This window comes from Mytilus galloprovincialis, chromosome 2 (genome assembly GCF_965363235.1).
Source record: "Mytilus galloprovincialis chromosome 2, xbMytGall1.hap1.1, whole genome shotgun sequence".
NCBI lineage: Eukaryota > Metazoa > Mollusca > Bivalvia > Mytilida > Mytilidae > Mytilus > Mytilus galloprovincialis.
The window spans coordinates 44,102,027-44,125,445 of record NC_134839.1 but is presented as its reverse complement, the minus strand read 5'-3'; the positions used below and the strand labels follow the sequence as shown (position 1 = coordinate 44,125,445).

Sequence of the window (23,419 nt, the reverse complement as noted above, 5' to 3'; positions counted from 1 at the left end):
TACGTAAAACCAATCCCGTTTCTCGGTAGCACTTGCTTTCTCTCGCTGAGACATTAGTGCCGTCTATCTGCTTGAGTCCAATTTAAACAAAAGTACATAAACTATGCATGTTTGTTTTTACTGTAGCATTGGACCATAGACAATATTTTCCCTCATCTTTACTATTCGAGATTTTTTTATTTTTTTTGCTGTAAGTTAATTTCGTGATTTTGGCTTTTCACTGGGGTGTGTGATATGATATTTATTAATACACAGTTCTTAGGTCGAAGTTTTCCAAATTGTTTGTTATAAGTAAACACTGAATTGAAGATTGGTTAAATTGTATCAATGCGTTTTATCGACTTTAGATGATTAATAATTAAAGAAAGATTAAAATGACTGTTAGTTCCAAAAACTTTTGAATGATGAAAGAATATCGACAGTCCTGTTACCCCCTACCAAGTTTCTCGTCAATGACTATTTTCATTTATATAATTTCCACCCTTTAAATGCTACAATTGATACGTTTGAAATGTGTAATCCTGATAGCTTGGAATTCTTATCGCTCAAACGCACGATTGTGTTTCTTAATAAGACAAAAATAGCTGTACAAATATCTGGCTATTAGTCATAATTTTGGAATTCAAATTCCCCCATACAGACCATATTTTTTTTCGATTCAAGATGTACTTAGAACTGGAAAACTGGATTGTAAGTACTCAAAACTAGCTTTTTTGATATCATGATATAATTGCTATATTAATATAATTATTCATGGTGTCTGATTTTGTAAAGATATGATTATTATTAAAAAAATCATCAGAGAGTTTGTTTAGTTAACACCAAAACTTGAGTCCATTACTAGACTAGTCCATGCAGTAATGGACTATGTTAACACAAATTACACGATTGGATTGGTTACATTATCCGTCCTTTGGAAAAGACTTATTTATACAACTAATTAAGTATTTACTCAGTATACTACCTTGAAACAGAAGCGACGGAACAAGGGGTGCAATGTGGGCTTTGTAATCACATCCTCTCTTTTCAAGTTACAATTTAATAAATTGTGACTGAAAAGGATAACAAATCTTCACGTATACTGATATTAAAAATATAAATCGAACTTTGTTTGGGTGATGGGGTTTGACAACTTTTTCTTCGCGCACTCCATACTATATATGTAGTCGCTTACAATAAAATGTTTTATACAATTATGTATTTGCCATCAGAATAAATACAATAAAATGTTTTATACAATTATGTATTTGCCATCAGAATAAACAGCAACAAATGCTATTTCTGTACATTGCTCAATATATTCCTTGGTTCAATTCATCTTATTGTGCATCACTTTTCAATAATTTACTTTTCTTTTATTTAAAGAAGAATTAACACTTTAAAAATGTTTATTGATTAGGAGGTACATCGGACAAATGTAAACCTATCCAGGCACCTGTTAACACTCAAGTAAATTGTATATCTGCAAGTGACAGCAGTCCATTTTAGTAAGTATATAATATCATAACCATACAATTGCATTGCACTTGTGACGTGTTTCGTTAACAGACTTTTCTTATACTGAATTACACGCTAGTAAACATTTAAATTCAAAAAGTTAGCTTGGAAGACTTTATTTTTTTTTATTAAAAAAGTTAGTTTGGAACTTAGCTTTAATTTACTGACGCGTCTCTTGGAACAGTATTATTATATGTATCTATATGATCAATATATATAACTTTATATGTGCCTGTGTGTCTATAGATGTGTTGACGGCATGTAGAATCTTTGTGTTTATTATATTTACAGCCATTGCATAGCTAATGCTGATGCTGGATACCAGTTCAGAGATGGTGATAGGTCTAAACAAAAAGATTGTGATAGCATGACTGGCAACTTTTTCGGTGGTAACCAGTTTGAACCAGTAGTTCGTAAGTTATAGTAGACTCTCAGTTATACTGCACTCGTTCTATTTGAGCAGTCAAAATGCTTTGACTACAAATATATGTCGATGTCAGGTACAGTCACTGACCCGATATCACTTTTCCTCGTGAATATTTTAACAATAGAGGCGAAACTATATTTAATTATTCATGGCGATCTCTTCAACCTGTCCTTGTTTCCAATGTATACAACGAAGCGTGGAACTACTCGAATTTATTTCTTTTACAATTTTTGGAAAAACATGTTTTACTTGTTATTATTGTTTGAAACCTATAAATCATTATGCTTTATACTTATTGTTGATATTTTAGTCCATACTCAATCGAATTCGTTCACCATCGATTGGTTTCAACAGGTAATAATTCAGGGAAAACGTAGCACGAGAAATAAAATCGCAAATATCAAGAAAAAGTACCAAAATTTATTACTCAGACGTTCTTGGAGATAATGCAGTCACTATTAGACATTTACGGAAAGTCTCGGTACAGACTGTTAACACCGACTCTGACAGGTAAAATGATGGGCCGTCTCAAATAAGATTTCACACAAAGATTTTTTTTTAAAGAAGGTGTGTCTTCTGTTTTCAAATCCTGCACAAGTCTCCGCAATTGTGTGTGAGTTTTTGTCCCAGGTGCCTCAACAAAGTACCCATCACTGTATAATTTTTAGGTCACCCATGGCATGCAGGTTCGACAAGAATTCATTTCTGTTTTAACAAACTTGGCATTCGAAGTTTTGTCCGTTATCTTTTCCGGCTGAAAAAAAGGCATCTTACTAAACTGGGTATAAACGAAAGCTATTTAGATGAAGGAATTATGACGGACAACCCTTAAAATGTTCAAAACTGCCATCGTAGCCTTTGAGCGTTCATTTTCTCGTCCAAAATGAATGTAGGATATTAATCTCAAAATGGCAAGCTAAATTCAGATAAAGGAAACATAGTTACATATGAATATTCTATACTTCATTGCAGAAGACCGACACACCGATTTTTGACGTTCCATTTTAAAAGTTAACTGTCCGCAATAATACATGTCAACCACATTATTCTGACCCAGGGCCGACCAGGCATACTCAGGAAAGAGGACCATGCCCAAACTTGGCAGAATTGTTCCTGCGTTGCCATTTTTCTTTATCAGAATGGCCACTTTTAATTTATTGGCACATAATTCAAGTAATGGTTAGCACTGAATGTATGTACCCACTTCTTCATCACCACTTGATAACATAGGAAGCTACCTTTTAGTTGTTGTCTTTCTTTGGGGGAAGGTTGTTTGGGGTTGGTTTTTTTTAGGAGGGGTAGGAAGAAGAATGTCATTACACATTTTATATTCAACAAATATCGAGTCTGACATTTTTTCTTATTGAACTGGTCGTTGATTTGTAACTTCATTCAAGGTCGTTGATACATTGGTACTGCATTTTTATTGCAGTTTTTTTTTTATCCCACCCTCCACCTTTTCTCAAATAGGTATAACTGCATAACCTTGATGTTCCCAGTTTGTTTTAGTATCTGTAAAACAGGAAAATGTTTATATCATAAAACGGGAGAAAATCATTCGTGTACATGTATGAGCTTGTTGACATATCCGATTAAAATGTGCTGTTAAGAAAACTCTGGATTCAAATTTTGGTTCTCATCGTCGGTGGAAACGATACATATTGTGGTATGCTCCGTTTTAATATTGTACTGTAGAGTCCTTGTGAATCAAGTGCGCCGCTAATTTAACTTTTGAAAAGCGTTAACCATGTGCGCACATATTTAGAATGAAGCGCTTCCGCGCTTCATACAAAGAGTACTTCGACGATCAATGCTTTTACACTCAGATTCTGAGATATATTTTTATATATCAAGTCTACAGGTTGACTTTTTAACATCGAAAATTCACAGTACTAAAAAATAAAATAATATCGGGGTCAATTGAAATACCTTTCTAATGAATAACAAAACAGCAAATTTTACTAAAAGTACTTGACGACAGACTTTTAAGTTGGATCTTAGAAATGCATATCTTCGAAAAAAAATCATTTTTTGTTTTGTGATAATTATGGTTTATAGTCTTCAACCACTGAATTTTATTAGTCTGCCCTTCCATTTAATAAGAATTTTTGCGTGAACCCCTAATATTTATTAGTTAGAAATATAGTCTATGGAGGAATATTCGGAACCTTAATTATTGTTCGGAACATTTATTCTTCTTATCTGTATAAGCTTCCTGTAATTAAGAGCACCTCCATACGGAGCATTTAAGATATTCAAAAATTTGCAATAATATTAGTTATCTTGGTGTAATCAGTGGTTTCCAGATTTTTTTCACCGTTGTTGAAAATTCATTCACCCTGAGGCGCAAAGGGGGGGGGGGGGGGGGGGGATTTCGGGAATTTTTTTTTTTTATCCTCAAATTTATTTAGTTTTGATTTTTTTTATATTTTTGATTTTTTTTTTTACATTTGATTTTTTTTTTATTTTGGGCAAATTTTTATTTTTTAATTTTTTTTGGCAAATTTTTATTTATCCCGGGGTAAACAAGGGTGGGGTGTTATTTACATCGGGGTAATTAACTAATCAGATTGCAGTATTTTTGGTGCATAAGAAATAAAGAAATTTACACAGATTTCTAACTCACTTATATGGTACATGTATATGGTAATAAATGATATTGAAAATCTATATCGAAAAAAATAGATTCCCATACGTATAATTCTTAAAGAATAATAATGATTCAAAACATGGACACATGTACCTCAGTGACTCTTTCAAAAACTCATTAAATTAATTAAATTAATCTAGAAATATTTAATGAGGCATTGCGAAATGGTCAACTAGTAGGAGACATTAATTGATGTTCCTTCCGACTGATCCTCAATTAGTGTAACTCTCCCACGAGACGCATTGAGAGATTACATGATCTAATATACAACCATTTTTGAAGAGGCATAACTTTTAAGTTCAAGATACAAAAGATTTCATTAATAAAATAATAAAACAAACGAGATAAAAGGGAATGCATTCTAATTGCCTATGAACGTAAATGTACGCAAATATGTTCATTGAAAAATTAAAAGAAACGGTTATCAATGCAGAAAATTAATTGACACAAAAAATATCCTTTACAGATTTTCAAAAATAGAGATTAAACTGCATTTGTTTAATTAATTCTAAGAAAATAAATTTGAGTTTAATGACAAGTTTTACAAACAAATTTTAGGCTCCCTCCATAGGTGGTATATTTTACCATCATTCACATATCTGCACCTGTCTGTCTTATTAATAAATATGTAAGATAGATTCAAATGGAAAGAAAAAATTAAAAAAAAAAAAAACACGAAAAATAGACACGATAATTATCAAACAGAAAAACAGGCTCCGGATATGACAGGTATATTAAGTATTTATTGTGTGTTAATTTGTGTTTTTTTTATTGAGTTAAGCCATCCAATTGATATTTTATAGTGTGTCTTTCTATGTTGTGGTGTTGTACTATTGTTTCAGAAAAGGGAGAAGGTTTGGTACCATTAAAACGTTTAATCCTGTTGCAAATGTTGGCACCTGTCCTAAGTGAATCAGATGTAAAGTGGTTGTCGTCTGTTTATGCAGTTCATACGTGTTTATCGGTTTTATATTAGACCATTGGTTTTCGTGTTTGACTGGTTTTACACTAATAATGTTTGGGACCCTTTATAGCTTGCTGTTCGGTGTGAGCCAAGACTCCGTGTTGAAGGGAATCTAGGTGTAATATTACCTCTACCAATAAACATCATAGAAGTGTCATCCCAAGGCCGTAACTAGTCTCTTTTAATGTTGAGGCAAAATATATTTTTGGCGAGGTATCTGGGGGCTGCTCAAGGCCCCCAGAAGCTCTGAGAAAAATAATGCAAAATCGTGCATTCTGAGCGTTTCCCGGACTCTTTCTTACATTGAAAAGAAATATTCATTTTTAGCTATTTCTTCAGTCGACAATATTCTTGTCTCAAAGCAAAAACATAGATTCATTGTAATTTAAGACTTTTACGTTTTTACGGGGACAACATTAAATGTAGACCGATATGTAGGATAAAGCAAAAACCGAAATTCACATAAGCATTATGTCTGTCTGTTCTTGTCTTGTATTGTGCTTAATTCAGACTTTGGTGATTTTTTATGACTAGATTTAAATATAGTGACAATGAAGTATTATACTATAAGTATTAGTACTGCTTATGTCGACACTAAGGACCATCTTGACTTTGTTTTACGGTATTAATGATTCTTTCATTTTTGAAGACCTTCCATCAACTATCAAGCTGAAGAATAGGAAAAAAAACTTTGGCCGTTGATCATTTGTATTTTTTCTATGTATTGACTTTGTGTGAGATAAGGTCATGTGCACGCTTACTCCATATTCTTTTATTTTCTGTTTAAGAGTCTAAACACGACTTCATGCAAGTTTAATCCTTCAATGTAAAAGGTCATATGGCAATACATTGACGTTTTTTTAAAGATGATTTGATATCGGGAACAATTGATGGTCTTACTCTAATTTAAACCATGTCAGCTATCTAGTTTTATCTACAAAAAAAGAGCCAGTTTTGTATTCTTTGATATCAAGTTCAATTCTCCATGCAGAAACGACAATTTTTTTTCTATGTCCAGTAGCATCGTATATTCTTAAAATAGTGTCTCGTACAATGTCTGGACATCGGTGGACTTGCAACATTGCAAAATCACACCTTACAAATGAAAATCAACACTATGCAGACTATACTGAGTTATAAAGTAGGACAATAAATGAACAAAAGACACACCCGGAACACAGAAGTACAAACAATAGACCATCAACTCTGAAAACTGAAAGTAAAATAGAAACATGGGTCACGAAAAACATGCAGGGGCGATATCAGAGAGTGAAGAGAACTTGCTTCTTGCAAGACACTTTCCGTGAAAACAATTCAGGTTGATATGAAGACAATCTTGTTTCATTTTGTTTTTGTTTTTTTTTTGTTTGAAATTTCCAACATGAGGCATTTGCCTCATTTGCCTCCATGTAGTTACGGCCCTGCATCCATTGGTAGCAGTTTGCCTATTCAAACTGGTAAAAATGAAAGCTAACACCATCCAGAAACGAACTATTGAAATAAAAACATTCCTCATCTCCCTTCTTTATATTTTAAAATAAAACACCACTCTCAACATGCCATAATTGTCCTGATTTAGAATAAAAAGAAAATGTTGTCCTCCACACACATCACGGGTAATGAAATTACTGAGATTTAATTTACAATTCAGTTGAAATAGTAATTAGCATAAAAGAAGTTCTCAAGGTTCACGTATTGACTTTAAAAAAAAAGCAACTTGTTTTAAATAAGGCAGCAACCATTTGATTTTCTGGGGGGGGGCTATGGTTTTTTTTTCTGGACAAATTTTTTATTTCGCCGGTGGCGAAAAACAATCTATTTTTTTCGCGACAAGTTGAAAACAATTTTTTTCTTTCAATTTTAGCATTACATATAGTGGCAGCTGAGGGTGAAACAAACAATTTTTTTTTCTCAGAATCAAAAACAAATTATTTTTTTCTCCAAAAACTGGAAACAAACTTTTTTTTCCAAAAAAAACCATAGCCCCCCCCCCCCCCCCCCCCGAAAATCAAATGGTTGCTGCCTAATAAATGAATTTTCGTTAATTCCACCTGACAGCCGAAGACACAATAGTTTTGAGTTGCCTGAATGCAGACCAGTACATAAAGTCCATAAACTGATACTCATTAGCGCAAGTTCCCTATCAGGAAAGTCGCCTCCCAAAATATCAATATAATAATAAACTCATTAGCCCCGGGTCATTAGCTAGCCTGAGATACATTTGTTATTTATACAACTGGCTTAAAAGTTAAGGGTTGAGGGTCGTATTATGACTCTATTATGGTGCTATGTGGATAAATTTATCGGTTTTCTAGAGCTAAATTGACTACAATGTATTCTGTTTTTACGATTGTAAAAATGAATTAACTGGCGTAATGGGGAGATAATTTTGACGAAATAGAATGCTTAAAGAGATCTAAAGACATTTGCTATGAATACGATAGCCAATCAAAATAAAGTATACTCAGAAAAATTGATGCCGAACAGTTTGGAAAAAAAAGTTTGTTTCCAGTTTTTGGAGAAAAAAATAATTTGTTTTTGATTCTGAGAAAAAAAAAATGTTTGTTTCACCCTCAGCTGCCACTATATGTAATGCTAAAATTGAAAGAAAAAAATTGTTTTCGACTTGTCGGCCGCAGGCGAAAAAAAAAGTTTGTACAGAAAAAAAAACCATAGCCCCCCCCCCCCCCGAAAATCAAATGGTTGCTGCCTTAGTAAAAATGTTCCCTATGATATGATCTTTTTAATTTTAATGCCAAGTTAGAGATTTTATTCCATTTTCACGGTCCACTGAACATAGAAAATGGTAGTGCGGATCAGGGACTTTCTAAACTAGCTATATAGGATATATTGGGACTTTTTTTATAGTAGAAACTCCCTGTCTGTGCGGATGCCATTATGGGCCATCCGTGTACTTAGGACACATTCTTGTTTGTACATACATGACATTATGATTAAATAACCTAGTGACAATTGTAAACATTGTGTGTATATATATATTTGTGTTGGATTATAAATTATTATGTAGCTATTTTTCAAAATAGACCCAATTTCAACAGTTCTTGAATTCAAATCACAACACCGAAGTTGTGACATTAATAACCACAGGTTCTTGTCTCAGATTTTTTTGTATAACAAAAATTATTCCGAGACAAGTGCCTGTGCATAATTTCGTTCAACGTGTTTTGCCATTTTTATTTCACGTGCAGCCGTGAAAAATGTTAGTTATTCACTGTGTTTCGTGAAATAGGTAAACAGATAACGTGCAAGAGATTTTTAATTGTTCGTTCATCGTGAATTGGCAATTTTATTTCACGTTCTTCTTTACGCCCCTCATTAAACTGTTAAAACAGAAACCCTAGCAACACAAGTAAGCCATCATACACCTAACTGGTTAACCTCTACTCTAGATGAGCTGCCTGGTAATCATGTAAGGTAACAGTTCATCCTAAAGTATTTGTATAAATTCTAATTTCAGCCATTTGTGATCCTCCATGTCAACACCATGGGACATGTGTTATGCCAGATACATGTGCTTGTACACCAGGTTGGAAAGGTGCTAAATGTGAACAAGGTAAATAAAATGTCCATTAATTGCGGTCATCATACAATGAACTTCTTGTTGTTCCCAATGAATATTATCTTAATTAACTAAGACTCAAATGATACATTGATATTGTTTAATAATCTGTTGTAGTTTGATTTAAAACTAAATCTCACAAGTATATTCAGTGATAGCACTTAAGGGTAGATATTTATTTTTCTTAAATATGAACAGACTTAGTATTGGAATTTTTAGTTCATTAAATTTTTTGATAAATCAATATATCCAAAAAGCATTTGCAGCATGTGAAGCAGGATCTGATTTACAACGTACTGGAGCACCTGACCTGAGATCATCCCCTGTTTTGGTGGGGTTTGTGTTGCTCAGTCTTTTAAGTTTCGTGTGCTGTGTTTTTTTTACTGCTTGTGTATTTAGCTCACCCGGCCCAACCAACCAAGATGGCCGCCATGGCTAAAAATAGAACATAGGGATAAAATGCAGTTTTTGGCCTATAACTCAAAAACCAAAGCATTTAGAGCAAATCTGACATGGGGTTAAATTGTTTATCGGGTCAACATCTATCTGCACTGAAATTTTAAGATGAATTGGACAACCCGTTGTTGGGTTGCTGCCCCTAAATTGGTAATTTTAAGGAAATTTGACTGTTTTTGGTTATTATCTTGAATATTATTATAGATAGAGATAAACTGTAAACAGCAATAATTTTCAGCAAAGTAAGATTTACAAATAAGTCATCATGACCGAAATGGTCAGTTGACCCCTTTAGGAGTAATTGCCCTTTATAGTCAATTTTTAACCATTTTTCGTAAATCTTAGTAATCTTTTACTAAAATCTTCTCCTCTGAAGCTACTGGGCCAAATTAATCCAAACTTGGCCACAATCATCATTGGGGTATCTAGTTTAAAAAATGTGTGGCCTGACCCTGCCAACCAACCAAGATGGCCGCCATGGCTAAAAATAGAACATAGGGGTAAAATGTAGATTTTGGCTTATAACTCTAAAACCAATGCATTTAGAGCAAATCTGACACAGGGGTTAAATAATCTATTAGGTCAAGATCTATCTGCCCTGAAATTTTCAGACAAATCAGACAACCCCTTGTTGGGTTGCTGCCCCTGAATAAGTAATTTTAAAGAAATTTTGCAGTTTTTGCTTACTACAATGTATCTTGATTATTATTATAGATAGAGATCAACTGTAAACAGCAATAATGTTCAGCAAAGTAAGATCTACAAATAAGTCAACATGACCAAAATCGTCAGTTTAGCCCTTAAGGAGTTATTGCCCTTTATAGTCAATTTTTAACCATTTTTCTTAAATTTTTGTATTCTTTTAAAAAATCTTCTCCTCTGAAACTACTAGGCAAAATTTAACCAAACTTGGCCACCATCATCATTTGGGTATCTAGTTTTAAAAATGTGTGGCGTGACCCTGCCAACCAACCAAGATGGCCACCATGGCTAAAAATAGTACATAGGGGCGAAATGTAGATTGTGGCTTATATCTCTGAAACCAAAGCATTTAGAGCAAATCTGACAGGGGTAAATATTGTTTAAGATCTATCTGTCCTGAAATTTTCAGGCAAAACAGACAACTTGTTGTTGGGTTGCTGCGCCAGAATTAGTAATTTTAAGGAAATTTGGCAGTTTTTGGTTATTATCTTGAATATTATAATAGATAGAGATAAACTGTAAACAGCAATAATGTTCAGCAAAGTAAGATCTACAAATAAGTCAACATGACCAAAATCGTCAGTTTAGCCCTTTAGGAGTTATTTATAGATAGAGATAATTGTAGCAAGAAGAATGTCCAGTAAAGTAAGATCTACAAACACATCATGATCACCAAAACACAATTTTGTCATGAATTTATCTGTGTCCATTGTTTAATATGCACATAGACCAAGGTGAGCGACACAGTCTCTTGAGAGCCTCTAGTTTGTTTTTTTTTGCATTATCAGTTTATTTTCGACTTATAAGTTTGATTGTCCCTTTTGTCTCTCTTGGTCTCTTTTTAAGAATATATTCAATGGCAAAAAACTTTATTAGTCCCCTAGCGACAAAGTCCGTGAGTCTGTCAATCCATCAGTCCGGCAAATCAGTTTTCAACCCTTTTTTTCTTTGTTCTTGAAGATATTGATTAAATATTTGTTATATAGTTTTATCATGACAAGTTATAGATCAAGTTCGAAATTTTGTTCCGGTCTGATGATCTAGAGTTATGCTCCATAAAAAAATCCATATCTAATGTTAGAGTACTATATGTTAAACCATATTTCTACACAAAGAGAGATGACACATTTTTTAAAAGAAGTTCTTAAGACAATAGACAATATATAGACAATATTTTATTCGCACAAACACATTTACATTAAATGGTTATGGCATACAAAATTAAAACAATAAACTGACAATAGTTAAATTGATTATAACTATATTAGAGTGACAGTGGTATTCACAGCGAAGAAGAAAAAGGCTATAAATATCAACAGTTTACACATTGTTAATGTTCATGAACAATTATAAAAAAGAACACAAACAAAAATTAGGTTGCATATTAAACAAAGTTACTCAGATGTTCTTAATAAAAGACAATCATTAATATACTTTATGGTGATTTTTATAATGACTGGTAGACTGCTATTTAAAAGTACAGTCAAATGATTTAATGTTATAGTGGACTGCAATTTAATAAAATTGAAATTAAGATTTTTATTAATATTTTGTATATAGGTATCCCTTAATGATTTATAGCATGGACAGATTGAGAAGAAATGGTATTCATCCTCAATTTCTTGTCTGTTACAGGATAAGCAAATGCGTTTATTTCTTTCAATGTTGGTATAACGCCCTCTTTCAATTGCTAGGGAATGCGCACTTAGTTTAAATTTACTGAAAACTGATCGGTCGGTTTTGAATTTACATATATCAATATATGGGGGCCTTTTTCTAATTCTTTTAGTATGACAAAAGAAATTTAATTTTTCACATTTATTGATAGAACAATTCATAATTTGATAAGCCTGGTCATAGATTCTTTGTTGGATACTATTTATGTGATATTTTAAATTAAAAGTATTAAAAGTGAGATGACCAAAACCTAATTTATTTAACCAGTCTTTTACAATGTTAACCCATTTACTTGTTTTCTCTACATTATTATATATTTTATGGACTAAAGTGTTAGGAGAGTTTACAATGTGGTTTAGAAATTTTATAGCTGAAAGGTGAATTTTAAAGTACAAAGGGATTCTGTTTGTCTCAGTTAAACAGGCTACATTTGTTGTTTTGCACTGTACTCCTAAAATTTCTTTAATAAATTTAATATGTAAATGTTCAAATGGATCTGAATCTTTGAACACTTGGCTTACACCCCAAACTTCACTTCCATAAAGAGTTATTGGAACAACTAAAGTATCAAATAATTTTTCAAGCATACTGCAGGAATTATCTAAAGAGACTGTTTTTTTAATTTTAAACCAAGCTTTTCTTCCTTTTTCCATAAGATTTTTTTTTGAATGATTTAAACTTCCTGAACAATTTATAGTTATTCCAAGGTAACAAATAGATTTAACAGTCTCAAGATGTTCTTTTTCTACTTTAAAATAATTACAATGAGATTTTCCATTAGAATTGAATATTATAATTTTTGATTTTTGTTTGTTAACATCAAGTTTCCATAGGGAACAAAATTTAGTTAACTCATTTAGTGCATTTTGTAGCCCTTCTTGGGTTTCAGACAATAAAATAATGTCATCTGCATATAATAATGATGTTAGTTTAACATCTCCTATAATAATTGGTTGAGTGTTTGCATGATCAAGGTCATTTACAAGGCCATTTATATAAATATTAAACAAAGTGGGGCTAAGTACATCCCTTTGTTTTACTCCGCAATTTGATATAAATTCATGGCTAATACCATTTTGAAATTTAATTCTGCATTTGTTGTCATTATACATTGATTGGATGACGTTAAAAAGTTTGCCTGGAAGTCTGTTTTGGAGTAGAATGTAGAATAAACCCTCCCTCCAGACAGTATCAAAGGCTTTTCGCAGATCTATAAATGCTGCAAAAATTTTCTTTTTTTTAGTTTTATATTTGTCTACAATAGACTTTAATGAGAATATATGATCTGCTGTTCTAGCTTTTTCTTTGAAGCCAATCTGATTTTCACTTATCAAATTATTGGTGTTAATAAACTTCATAAGTCTAGTGTGTATAATTTTATTGAATAATTTTCCCAAATTAGAAGTCAATGAGATACCTCTATAATTAGAGGGGTCAGATTTGTTCCCCTTTTTATGAATTAAAGTAATCAGACTTTTGTTCCATAATTTTGGGAAGCTGCCTTTCATAAATACTAGGTTAAAAAGTTTTAATAGGGGTTCTAATAATACTGGCATACCGCATTTAATCATTTCGTTAGAAATTAAGTCTTCAGCTGATGATTTAACATTTTTAAGTGTTTTAACTGCATTTAAAATTTCAGCTGGCTGAATGTGTTTATTAAATTCGTTGTCAGAGTTGCATGTATTTAGTGTCTTTTTTAAGGCTGTTAATTTTTCAATAATTATGTCATGGAATTTATTGTTTTGGATATTAGAAGTACTGTTCATTTTTTTAAAGTAGTTTATAAATAATTCTTGATCAAAATTGTTTTCCTCTTTTATTTCTGAAAGAGAACTTAATTTGTTAAGTAAATTCCAAAATGTCTTTGGGTCTTTTTTCATATTTAGTGAAATTTGGTCACAGATTTGACTCTTGTAACTTCTTTCTTCTTGTTTACACCTTCTTCTTAATTTAGATTTGAATGAGTAAAATGATTTTCTATAGGATCCATTGTCTGGAAACTTATTTACAAGTAAACAGTACTTTTTAAGTGTAGTATGGAGGTCATGACAAGAGTCTGAGAACCATGGTTTTTTATTTTTCTTAATAGGCCTATTCATGATTTTCTTTTGAACAAATTTAGTGGATAAAAGTGCTGTATCACACAAAATAGCGTTGAATTTTTCAACAGCTGAATTACAATCAATCTGTTTATCATTGTTTGAAAAACTTTGTGCCCGGTTTGTTTGTTATTTTGTATAAACTTATTTTCTGCATGCTATATATATACTGTATGTATAAAAAGAAAAATTAAGTCAAATCCTTTAATAAGATAATAATATATTTTTATTTAAGAATTGAATGCTTCTTTTTGTAACTTCATTGGGGCGTAAAAGCGTTGACCGAAGTACATTTTGTATGAAGTGCCGAAGCGCGTCCTAAAAATGTGCGCATAGTGAATGCTTTGACTACCCTATGAAGTTACAAAAAGAGGCATTAAATACTTATAATTACATTTTTTAGCTAGGATTATGAAAACACGATTTTTATCAAGTTTTTATTTAATTTACCTGTGCACTTTATTGTGGGACCTGGTGTCATTATGAATGATAAATTTTCATTGTGTAATGAGTTTGATTAAGAAATAAGCAAGATTGCAGTTAGTCGATCAGAATTATGTATTATAATGAAACATACATCTAATGTTATTATTAAGGTATATATTTCATTACATTACATTGTGAAGATAAAAGTAGTTGACATTTTATAGATCAGTAACAAATCTATATTAGCTTGTGACAAACGAAAGAAAAAATATTTGGAACTGTTAATTATATTTGATTTTCATGATTATAATTTGAAAACAGCTATACATTGTATTTCATCATATCTAATTTTAGAGAACTATTAATCATACATAATGTTAAGAGTGTTTTCCACACTTTTTTCATCATGCTTGAAGATATTGATTGATATTTGTTATATAGTTTTATCATAACAAGTTACAGATCAAGTTAAAATTTTTGTTTTGGTCTGATAATTAGTAGGGGACTATGCATTGCCATGCAATACTCTCATAATGCTTGTTATTTTATAAGGTTTGAGGTTATAAAGAAAAACTGTAATGTATCAAATTTATTTCTTTTTTGAAATGTGATTCAATTTATTTTTGTAGCTGCAGCTTTATGTGCAGATCCATCATCACCTCAGGGTGGCAGTATTCAGTGCCACCAAGGAACAACAAAAAAAGAATGTACTGTCACTTGTCAACCAGGGTTTACATTTGAGTATCAACCCTCAGATAAATACACATGTTCATCTAATGGTACTTGGACTCCAGTCGTTTCAAGCATTCCAAACTGCCTTCCTAGTAAGTTAATTTATAATGTTAATTGTCTTTTAATCAGTAGTCTTATTGAAGCATGAGAAAAAAAAATTCATACCAGACCGGTACAATTGTACTTTAAAGTGCACTTATGAGAATCAAACAAGGTTTATCTGCAAAATTATTCTGTTGAAAGGGAAAAATGGTGCTTAAAAGTTTAGCAAGAAGTTGTTGAAAATAATCTGGCCTATTCAGTTACTAAAAAAAATATTCTGGCTTCGCCTTCAGCAGAGACATATCTCTGCCTTCATAAAGTATGACATGTATGATGTATTTTTTTCTTCGTTCACTAAAAAAATCATCCACACATTGTATTGTACTAGTACCTCACTTTCAAGATCTGTATGGACAAAACAACAGACAGGACAGGACACACTTGGTTAATCCTATATATCCCCCACACCACCTAAAACTTCATTTGTGAGGGATATAAAAAAACCTTCACAGTTTATATGTACCACATCCTGTAACTTACCCTGTGTTTCGCTTTGTATTTGTCTCATTTTATATTAATGTAATGTATAAGTGAAATTGTCAGTCAATCTATATCAGTAGTTGTTAGATATCTTTGCCAGCTATTCATATTTGATTGTTCATATTGCCTCCCACCTGTGTGCCTTCAATGGTACAATTTTTACGATATTGACTTTAGCAAATAATTCTGCTCAAACTAGAGCTAGGGGCTGTTTTGAAACTTTCATTGAGGCAAGAATGATATCTCTGTTTTGAAGATCTCACTGTAATTTTCAAGATGAAGAGCAGTAATAAAGGCACTGTTTCTTTGCTGCAAATTATTATGTACATGTTTTGATTTTGTGTCAGGATCTAGTTCAGCATATCCCCTCCTACTCATAATGGATATACATGTATATGTATTACATGTACTTGTCTTATTAAAATAAATGGTATCAAAATTAATCTGGTCCAGGACCAATCCAGTGGATCTTATTATAATCCTTCTTAATTAATTCCATTTTCTATGCACATACATTTAGAATAATTTAGAGCTGGTATATACTTAGTGTATGATAAACATCTCTTGTTATGGAAGACCTGATCAGTCAAGGAAGAATGAATTAGCTAAACAAAGCTCTATGCAGAACAAAGAAGACATGTCTTATGTATATGACAGCAAATTACTTAACCTTTTCCTGATGAATTGATATATTTCTGTTTTTCAGTTGGATCAAGTGTTACTATAATACCTGGAGGAAATTCAAGTAAAAATCATTTTATATGTAATAAGCTTTTAGCTTTTGAAACAGCATTTCAGCTTATACTGTGTGTGCAGTGCCATCTAAATCTGTTCTCATAGCTTTTACATCATGAACCATATTAAAATAATATGAATATACACATATTTTTCAAGCATTTTCAATAACAAAGGTCATGGTCAAACTAGATTTACAAACATATTAAAATGTAGTCTGAATTTAAAATGCTTATAATTAGTTTTGTTTCGCTTGAAAGAGCCAAAATGGGACACATAGGTATGCTGTTTCCGTTGTCGTGGACGGTGGAGTCAACAATGTATTAGTTTGTGATTATAGTTCTAGTTTATGGTGAACCACTATTGGTAAATCAAAGATATTTGGTATGCAGTTGTATTAGCATTGACACATCTCATTACCATGGAGATTATTTGACCTTACCCCCTCAGTTATGGTTTATTTACTTGGAAATTTTGCTTTAATAGTTTACATGTATTAGTTTGTGTTTAGGTTTGTTTAAAAGTCAATGGTATTTGGTATGCAGTTGTTTTAGCATTGGCACATCTCATTTCCATGGAGATTGTTTAGCCATGTATCTTCAGTCATGGTTCATTGACTTTGAATATTTGCAAAAGTAACATTTTGCTATTTTAATTTCAACACTTGCATTATTGAAATTTTTAAAAAGCGAGACATCTCTGTGATAACATTTTATCTTGTTCAGGCTTTATATTGATTAAGATTATCCACTTGTTAAAAGAATAAACACTTCTTGAATCAGAATGTATACAAATGGCATACTATTTCACTATCAGAATGCATACAAATTGCATACTATTTCACTATCAGAATGCATACATATTGCATACTAATTCACTATCACAATGCATACATATTGCATACTTTTTCACAGCAATAGCCAAAATTCTATTATTTAAATGTTACAAGTTGCTATGAAGCTACAACTAATAGAATTGTGGTTCAAACAAGAGCAATTCATCTCTAACATGCAGTGCTTTTATAAGCTTTAATAGCTTTAGAATTTTTTGCAGAAAACAACTTATATTTATTGAGAATTATGCAGTGTTTTATTTTATTCTGTTGATAAAATCTATATTGTCATTTAGAAATATTAAACAACAAAACTTAAGCAAGAAACTTTGAATTCTGGAAGTGTTTAATGAATAACCCAATTAAGGATGGTTTACCATAAATGCATGGCTTTTGGAGGGTTAGTTAGTGCAGACTAAAATATCACTCAGTTAAATAAGGTAAAGTGAACTAAGCCATGAATGCCCAACCAATTTTTATATTAATAAAATAAGACTTAAATATACTTTTCATATACTAATATAGCCTTTTTATGTAATCATATATGTAATGTTTGAGTCTGGAAAAGATAAAGCATGATAACTTCATAATATTTGAATTATTGCCATCATAAATGCCTACATATAAAAAAGAAGATGTGGTATGAATGCCAATGAGAGAACTATCCACAAAAGACCAAAATGACACAGACATTAACAACTATAGGTCACTGTACGGCCATCAACAATGAGCAAAGCCCATACCGCATAGTCAGCTATAAAAGGCCCTGATAAGACAATGTAAAACAATTCAAACGAGAAAACTAACGGCCTTATTTATGTAAAAAAATGAACGAAAAAAACAAATATGTAACACATAAACAAACGACAACCACTGAATATACAGGCTCCTGACTTGGGACAGGCACATACATAAATAATGTGGCGGGGTTAAACATGTTAGCGGGATCCCAACCCTCCCCCTAACCTAGGACAGTGGTATAACAGTACAACATAAGAACGAACTATAAAAATCAGTTGAAAAAGGGTTTAACTCATCAGATAGACGTATATAAGATTTGACAGAACTGATATTTGAAGATTCACCGCCAAAATTGTCTCCCTTCAATTATAACTTCCTGTTGACAATAGGGCTGTTTCCATAAATCATTAATTATTATTTCAAATCCAAGCCATCCTCTAATAAGTGTTGATTAAATATTATTATTTAATTACTTTACATCGAAGATTTGTTATCATATACTAGATATTATGTTATTCCATATTGCTAAAACTTCAGTAGGTTTTTCTATATGAAAGGGATTTTAAATTAATAAGCATATTCACCTGCGGAAAAAGGATATTCATCGCACAAAACATCGCGTGCTTTTACATGTAAAATTTGTAAAATTTTGTTAAAAAAATGTTTGATGTGCAATCGGTTTTGGTAAATAATTTCCATTACATACATTTCTCTCGGAATATGGAATAAAACAATTACTGTCTTTTGTTTCTGTAAATAAGTGGTTTAATTAACTTTTGAAAAAAAATGATATTCACTGCGGCCGTTGGCCTCAGTGAATATCAGTTTTTCAAAAGTCAATAAAACCACATATTTACCTCACCAAAAGACAGTGATTGTATAATATTTCTTTATTTCTTTATTTTCTATTATGAGATTTTGCGTTTCGTTTTAACATGGAAGAACAAGTTGTGTATACAATTTTTTGTCAAAACAGACTTGTAATAACTCCCTAAACAACTGGGATGTATCTTTGCAGCAATTCAGATTCAAAAGTGTAACGAAAACACTTAAAAATAATGAATTAATCGTAGAAACTTTAAAAAAGAGTGTTTAGAGAAGGTGTATACATGTGTCAAATCATGACTTCGCATCAAAAACTTAGTTGTCCGACTGGGTTTTGGTTATTAATATGACCTGACTCATTTTGGAAGAACTGAAATAAGTTTATCAGACTAACCTAGTACATGATCAGTTACAAAATTTGGGTGATGAGACCATACTTTATAATGACCAGACCAAAAGATAAAATAACATATTGACTTATTCAAAACATGCAAACATATTCAAATATTTCAAATTTGCTTATAGGTAATTAAATTAAGAAAAGTTCTAGTAAAATTAAATAAGAAAACTGCAGATAAATATAAGCCTGATGGAAAGCAATCTTTTGATTATATACTTATTCAAGATTGAAAATTGTAATATGAAACCTGAAAATGGTGGATAAAAGTTCTAAAAATACTTTCAAAAACCTGAAAGGGAAAATGGACTTATGACATATTGAATAACCCCTACCACCCCTGACAAACACATGAAAAGAGAATATTTCTAAATTCCTGATATTACCCTAGGGTCCAATGATTATACATTTTCTATTTTAGGTTAGGCAAATAAAATATAAAATTTTTATGCTGCTTCTAGACAGACATTTTTGATGTTTTTATAATTTATAGATCATCCACACTCAACGCGAGATGCCATGTGTGCTGCATGGGGACAAGACCATTATAGAACATTTGATGGAACAGTATACTCATTCCAAGGACATTGTGAATATCTTATGGCAAAAGATAGCAAAAGTGACACATTCCATATCCACTTGATAAATGATAAACAATGTACTTCACATACACCTTGCAAACGTGAAATTGATGTTTACATTGGACAGACAGTTGTGAGATTTCGAAAAGGAGCTGCAGGTCCCATTGTTTATTTCAATAATTTCCCATTGACAATTCCCACATCAAGAGATGGCAATACTTTCGAAAAGCTTGGACATTATATTGTCATGAAAAGCCCTCTTGGCTTTATGATACGTTGGGATGGACGACAGTCAGTATTCTTGTCAGTTTCAGCAGATCACAAAGGAGGAATTTCAGGTTTATGTGGTACATATAATGGCAATAAAGGAGATGATTTCACAACTGACACCGGCAGTGTTGTTAAATCACCATCCAGTTTTGCATCAACCTGGAAAAAATCAGCAATAGGTGCAGGTAAGTTTTTTAGTCTTTTTAAAATTCAATATGTTTTTACAGTTTTTGTATTTTTTTACGGTCCCTTGGATAATTGAATAACCGGTAGAAGATTCCAGATCATTTAAGTTAAAGGGAGTACAAAATGTATCAGAATTCAGAATAAACAAATTATAACAAAAACTTCCTTTGTAGAAATGGGAATAAAAAGATTGAAATGATTCCTTTTTGATAATTTAGATATTCCTTTTGACATGTATAGGAGTATACTGGACAGTTGAGACTTGTATATATTATGAGACTTAATTTCCTTTTGAATTATATTGAAATTTGTTCTGATGTTAGTTGCATAGTTTTTTTTTTTAGATCATATCTGTTCAAAGATAAAAAAAACAAGATCTTTTAAATGAAGTTTATTCACATGTGTATCCTTCTTGTAGCTGTGTGCCCAGATGCTCCACAGAAATCCTGTTCTGGTACGCAAGCCACTCAGGCCGAATCAGTGTGCAATAAAATCATGGATCCAGCTTTCCAAGCTTGTCATACAGTAAGTAATACAAAAATAACAAAGAAAAGTGGTAAAATGCACAATTAGTTCAAATTTCTTGTGTGAAAAAAAACTTAAGGCCTGCTGAATTAAACTATGCAATTTGTTCATTGTCAAGCACCTTTCAGAGTGAAAATAACTATAAAGGTGGTATACCTTTCTTTAAACTTTATGTGGAAACATTTTCAAACAATTAGTCAGTTATTGATTATTTCAGACCTAGTCTTGTTTTAAAGAATGTATTAGTTTAAAATTAAAATCACCTCAATTGTTTATTTAATTTTGAAGTAAGACTTATTTCGATTATTTACAAGGGTACCTGCATCGTAATGTACTTTAAAATTAAGTATTGAGCTCAGAAGTCTCAAATTTAGCTAATTAACCTTTAGATTTAATAAGTTAGGAGGATTTCAGTATTTTTTTAGAAGGTTGCAGTCACATTTTTCTTGTATATTTTTTCCTTTTCTGAAGCCATTGCTTGTATTTCTTAAATCAATATTTTAAGGAACAGAATGATTGGTACAATTTTATAATTTGAATGAACACCTTTGTTTTTGAATAAACAATATGTTTTGTCCAATAGCATATTGGTATGTATAAAGAATTTGTATAAAGAATTTATTCATTTTTTGACTTCAAATATTTTTTTTTAACACACTAAATTCAAACCGTTATTTTTAAAAGCTTAGTCTAAATGACAGTGAAATAACTGCTATTGTATATTTTGTTTTGTTGTTTAAAGAATTATATATAGTGTTTAAATATTAAACTACACCCTCTGTTAAATGATGAATTTATGCATGCATGTAAGTATCTACATGACCTTTTGTTTTCCAAAGAAATTAAAGTTATTCTTAAGCATTTAGTGCTGATAAACAGTTTGCTTGATTCTTTAGCAAAGTAAGTTGTCTGTGAGTTCCTAACTGACAGTTCCAAAGGGTCAATGAACTCTAGAACAATAACAGGTATTTAGTTACATTGAATAAAATATATAATGGAGAATAGACCATGCAAATATCAGTTTTCTTTCATGAAATTTATTTTTAAAATGACCTGTCTGTTGTTTTTTTTTTAAATTTTATTAAGGAATGTCAAATAATACTATTTTTGGACCCTTTTTTGTGACCCCAACAATTGTATAGATGTTTTAAATTTGTATTATCTTTACCAATTTAAAATCTTAAATTAACAGTATATCTGCTCTTTCTCTGTGACTTTTTTTTTAGATTAAACAAGTTAATCTTAATTTTAGAAAGTGGATCCTGCCTCCTTTAAAGGGGCCTGTAAATCTGATTGTTGTGGTGGAGATCTCAGTAAATGTTCTTGCAGCAGTTTGGAGGCATATGCTAGAGCTTGTTTAGAAGCTGGAATTATTCTCAATTGGAGAAATAATCAACTTTGTTGTAAGTTTTAAAAGTGAATTGATATGATTAGATTAAAATCTAGATGCTGAAAAAGGGGAAAAAGATTGATACCTTTTTTATGAAGATTTTTCACTAACTAATAGGTATCAATTACTATCAATTAATCAACATCTCATTGGTAGTTATATTGGTAGTCTCCTGTGCAGCACATTGCATAAAATTAGAGGTCCGTCTGGTTTTATAAGCACTATCACATATATAATTCTTGCCAGATTTTTATCAAATTCATATCAGAGGTGGTAATATCAACAATGTCTTACAATCTGGAAATGTGATTACTGAGCTTTATTAAGAATTGAATGCTTCTTTTTGTAACGTTAACTTCATTGGGGTGTAAAAGCATTGACCAAAGTACATTTTGTATGAAGTGCAGTTAGCCAATCAGAATAACGTATTATAACTAAACATACATCTAATGTAATTATGTATGCATGCTTTTGTAATCCTCATAGCACACTGAAAGCTCAGTAATCACATGACCAGAGTTATTTAAATGAGCAAAGTCACATGGTACAATGAAACAGGTTTTAAACCACATGTCTAATGTTTTTGTTTTTAATGGAATGTCTGTTACACTACTCATACTTACTCCAAGTTGAGTATTTTATATTAAAAAAATAGAAGTAACATATAGACCTAATGAGTAACTTTTTTTATTATTGGCCCAAAACTATGATATTCATAGTCAGAGTTCGTATATATCATACATTAACATACATGAAGGTAAAAAATATTTATCTTTAAAAATGAATTTTTAAGAATTATTTTCTGAAGATTTATAGAAGATAAACGGACTAGTATACCAACAGTTTAGGAATTAGGGACCCAAAAAGGACCAAAAACAAGCATTTTTGTAGATTCTGGACAATAACTTGTGTGTAAGTGTATGGATCTTTCTGAAATTGTGCCACAAGTTGCCATACCACAATTGGAAGGCTTTGATAGAGTTTGGGGGTAATTACTCTAAAGGGGGGGAGGGTGATTTTTCGCCCAACTTTTTGGAGCGGTCCATATTTTTTCTTTAAAATTTTTGTAATCTTCAATTGCACAGAATTCTGCAACAGTACAGTATTGCTAAATAGTAAAAAAAAAAAAAAAAAATCAATTG

General features: G+C 31.5%; 1 protein-coding gene across 3 annotated transcripts in view; it reads left to right on the top strand.

Annotated features, from left to right (window-relative positions):
- Positions 1-23,419, top strand: part of LOC143063644 (uncharacterized) — a 227,862-nt gene that overhangs the window by 7,828 nt on the left and 196,615 nt on the right. For 2 of the 3 annotated variants that reach the window (XM_076235896.1, XM_076235895.1), the window contains exons 4-11: positions 1,400-1,487; positions 1,789-1,910; positions 9,017-9,112; positions 15,111-15,305; positions 16,502-16,540; positions 19,819-20,361; positions 20,781-20,887; positions 22,140-22,290. In XM_076235896.1, the coding sequence (XP_076092011.1) occupies positions 1,400-1,487; positions 1,789-1,910; positions 9,017-9,112; positions 15,111-15,305; positions 16,502-16,540; positions 19,819-20,361; positions 20,781-20,887; positions 22,140-22,290 (1,341 nt within the window). The remainder of the gene's footprint in view (positions 1-1,399; positions 1,488-1,788; positions 1,911-9,016; positions 9,113-15,110; positions 15,306-16,501; positions 16,541-19,818; positions 20,362-20,780; positions 20,888-22,139; positions 22,291-23,419) is intronic. The other variant, XM_076235897.1, reaches the window with a different exon arrangement.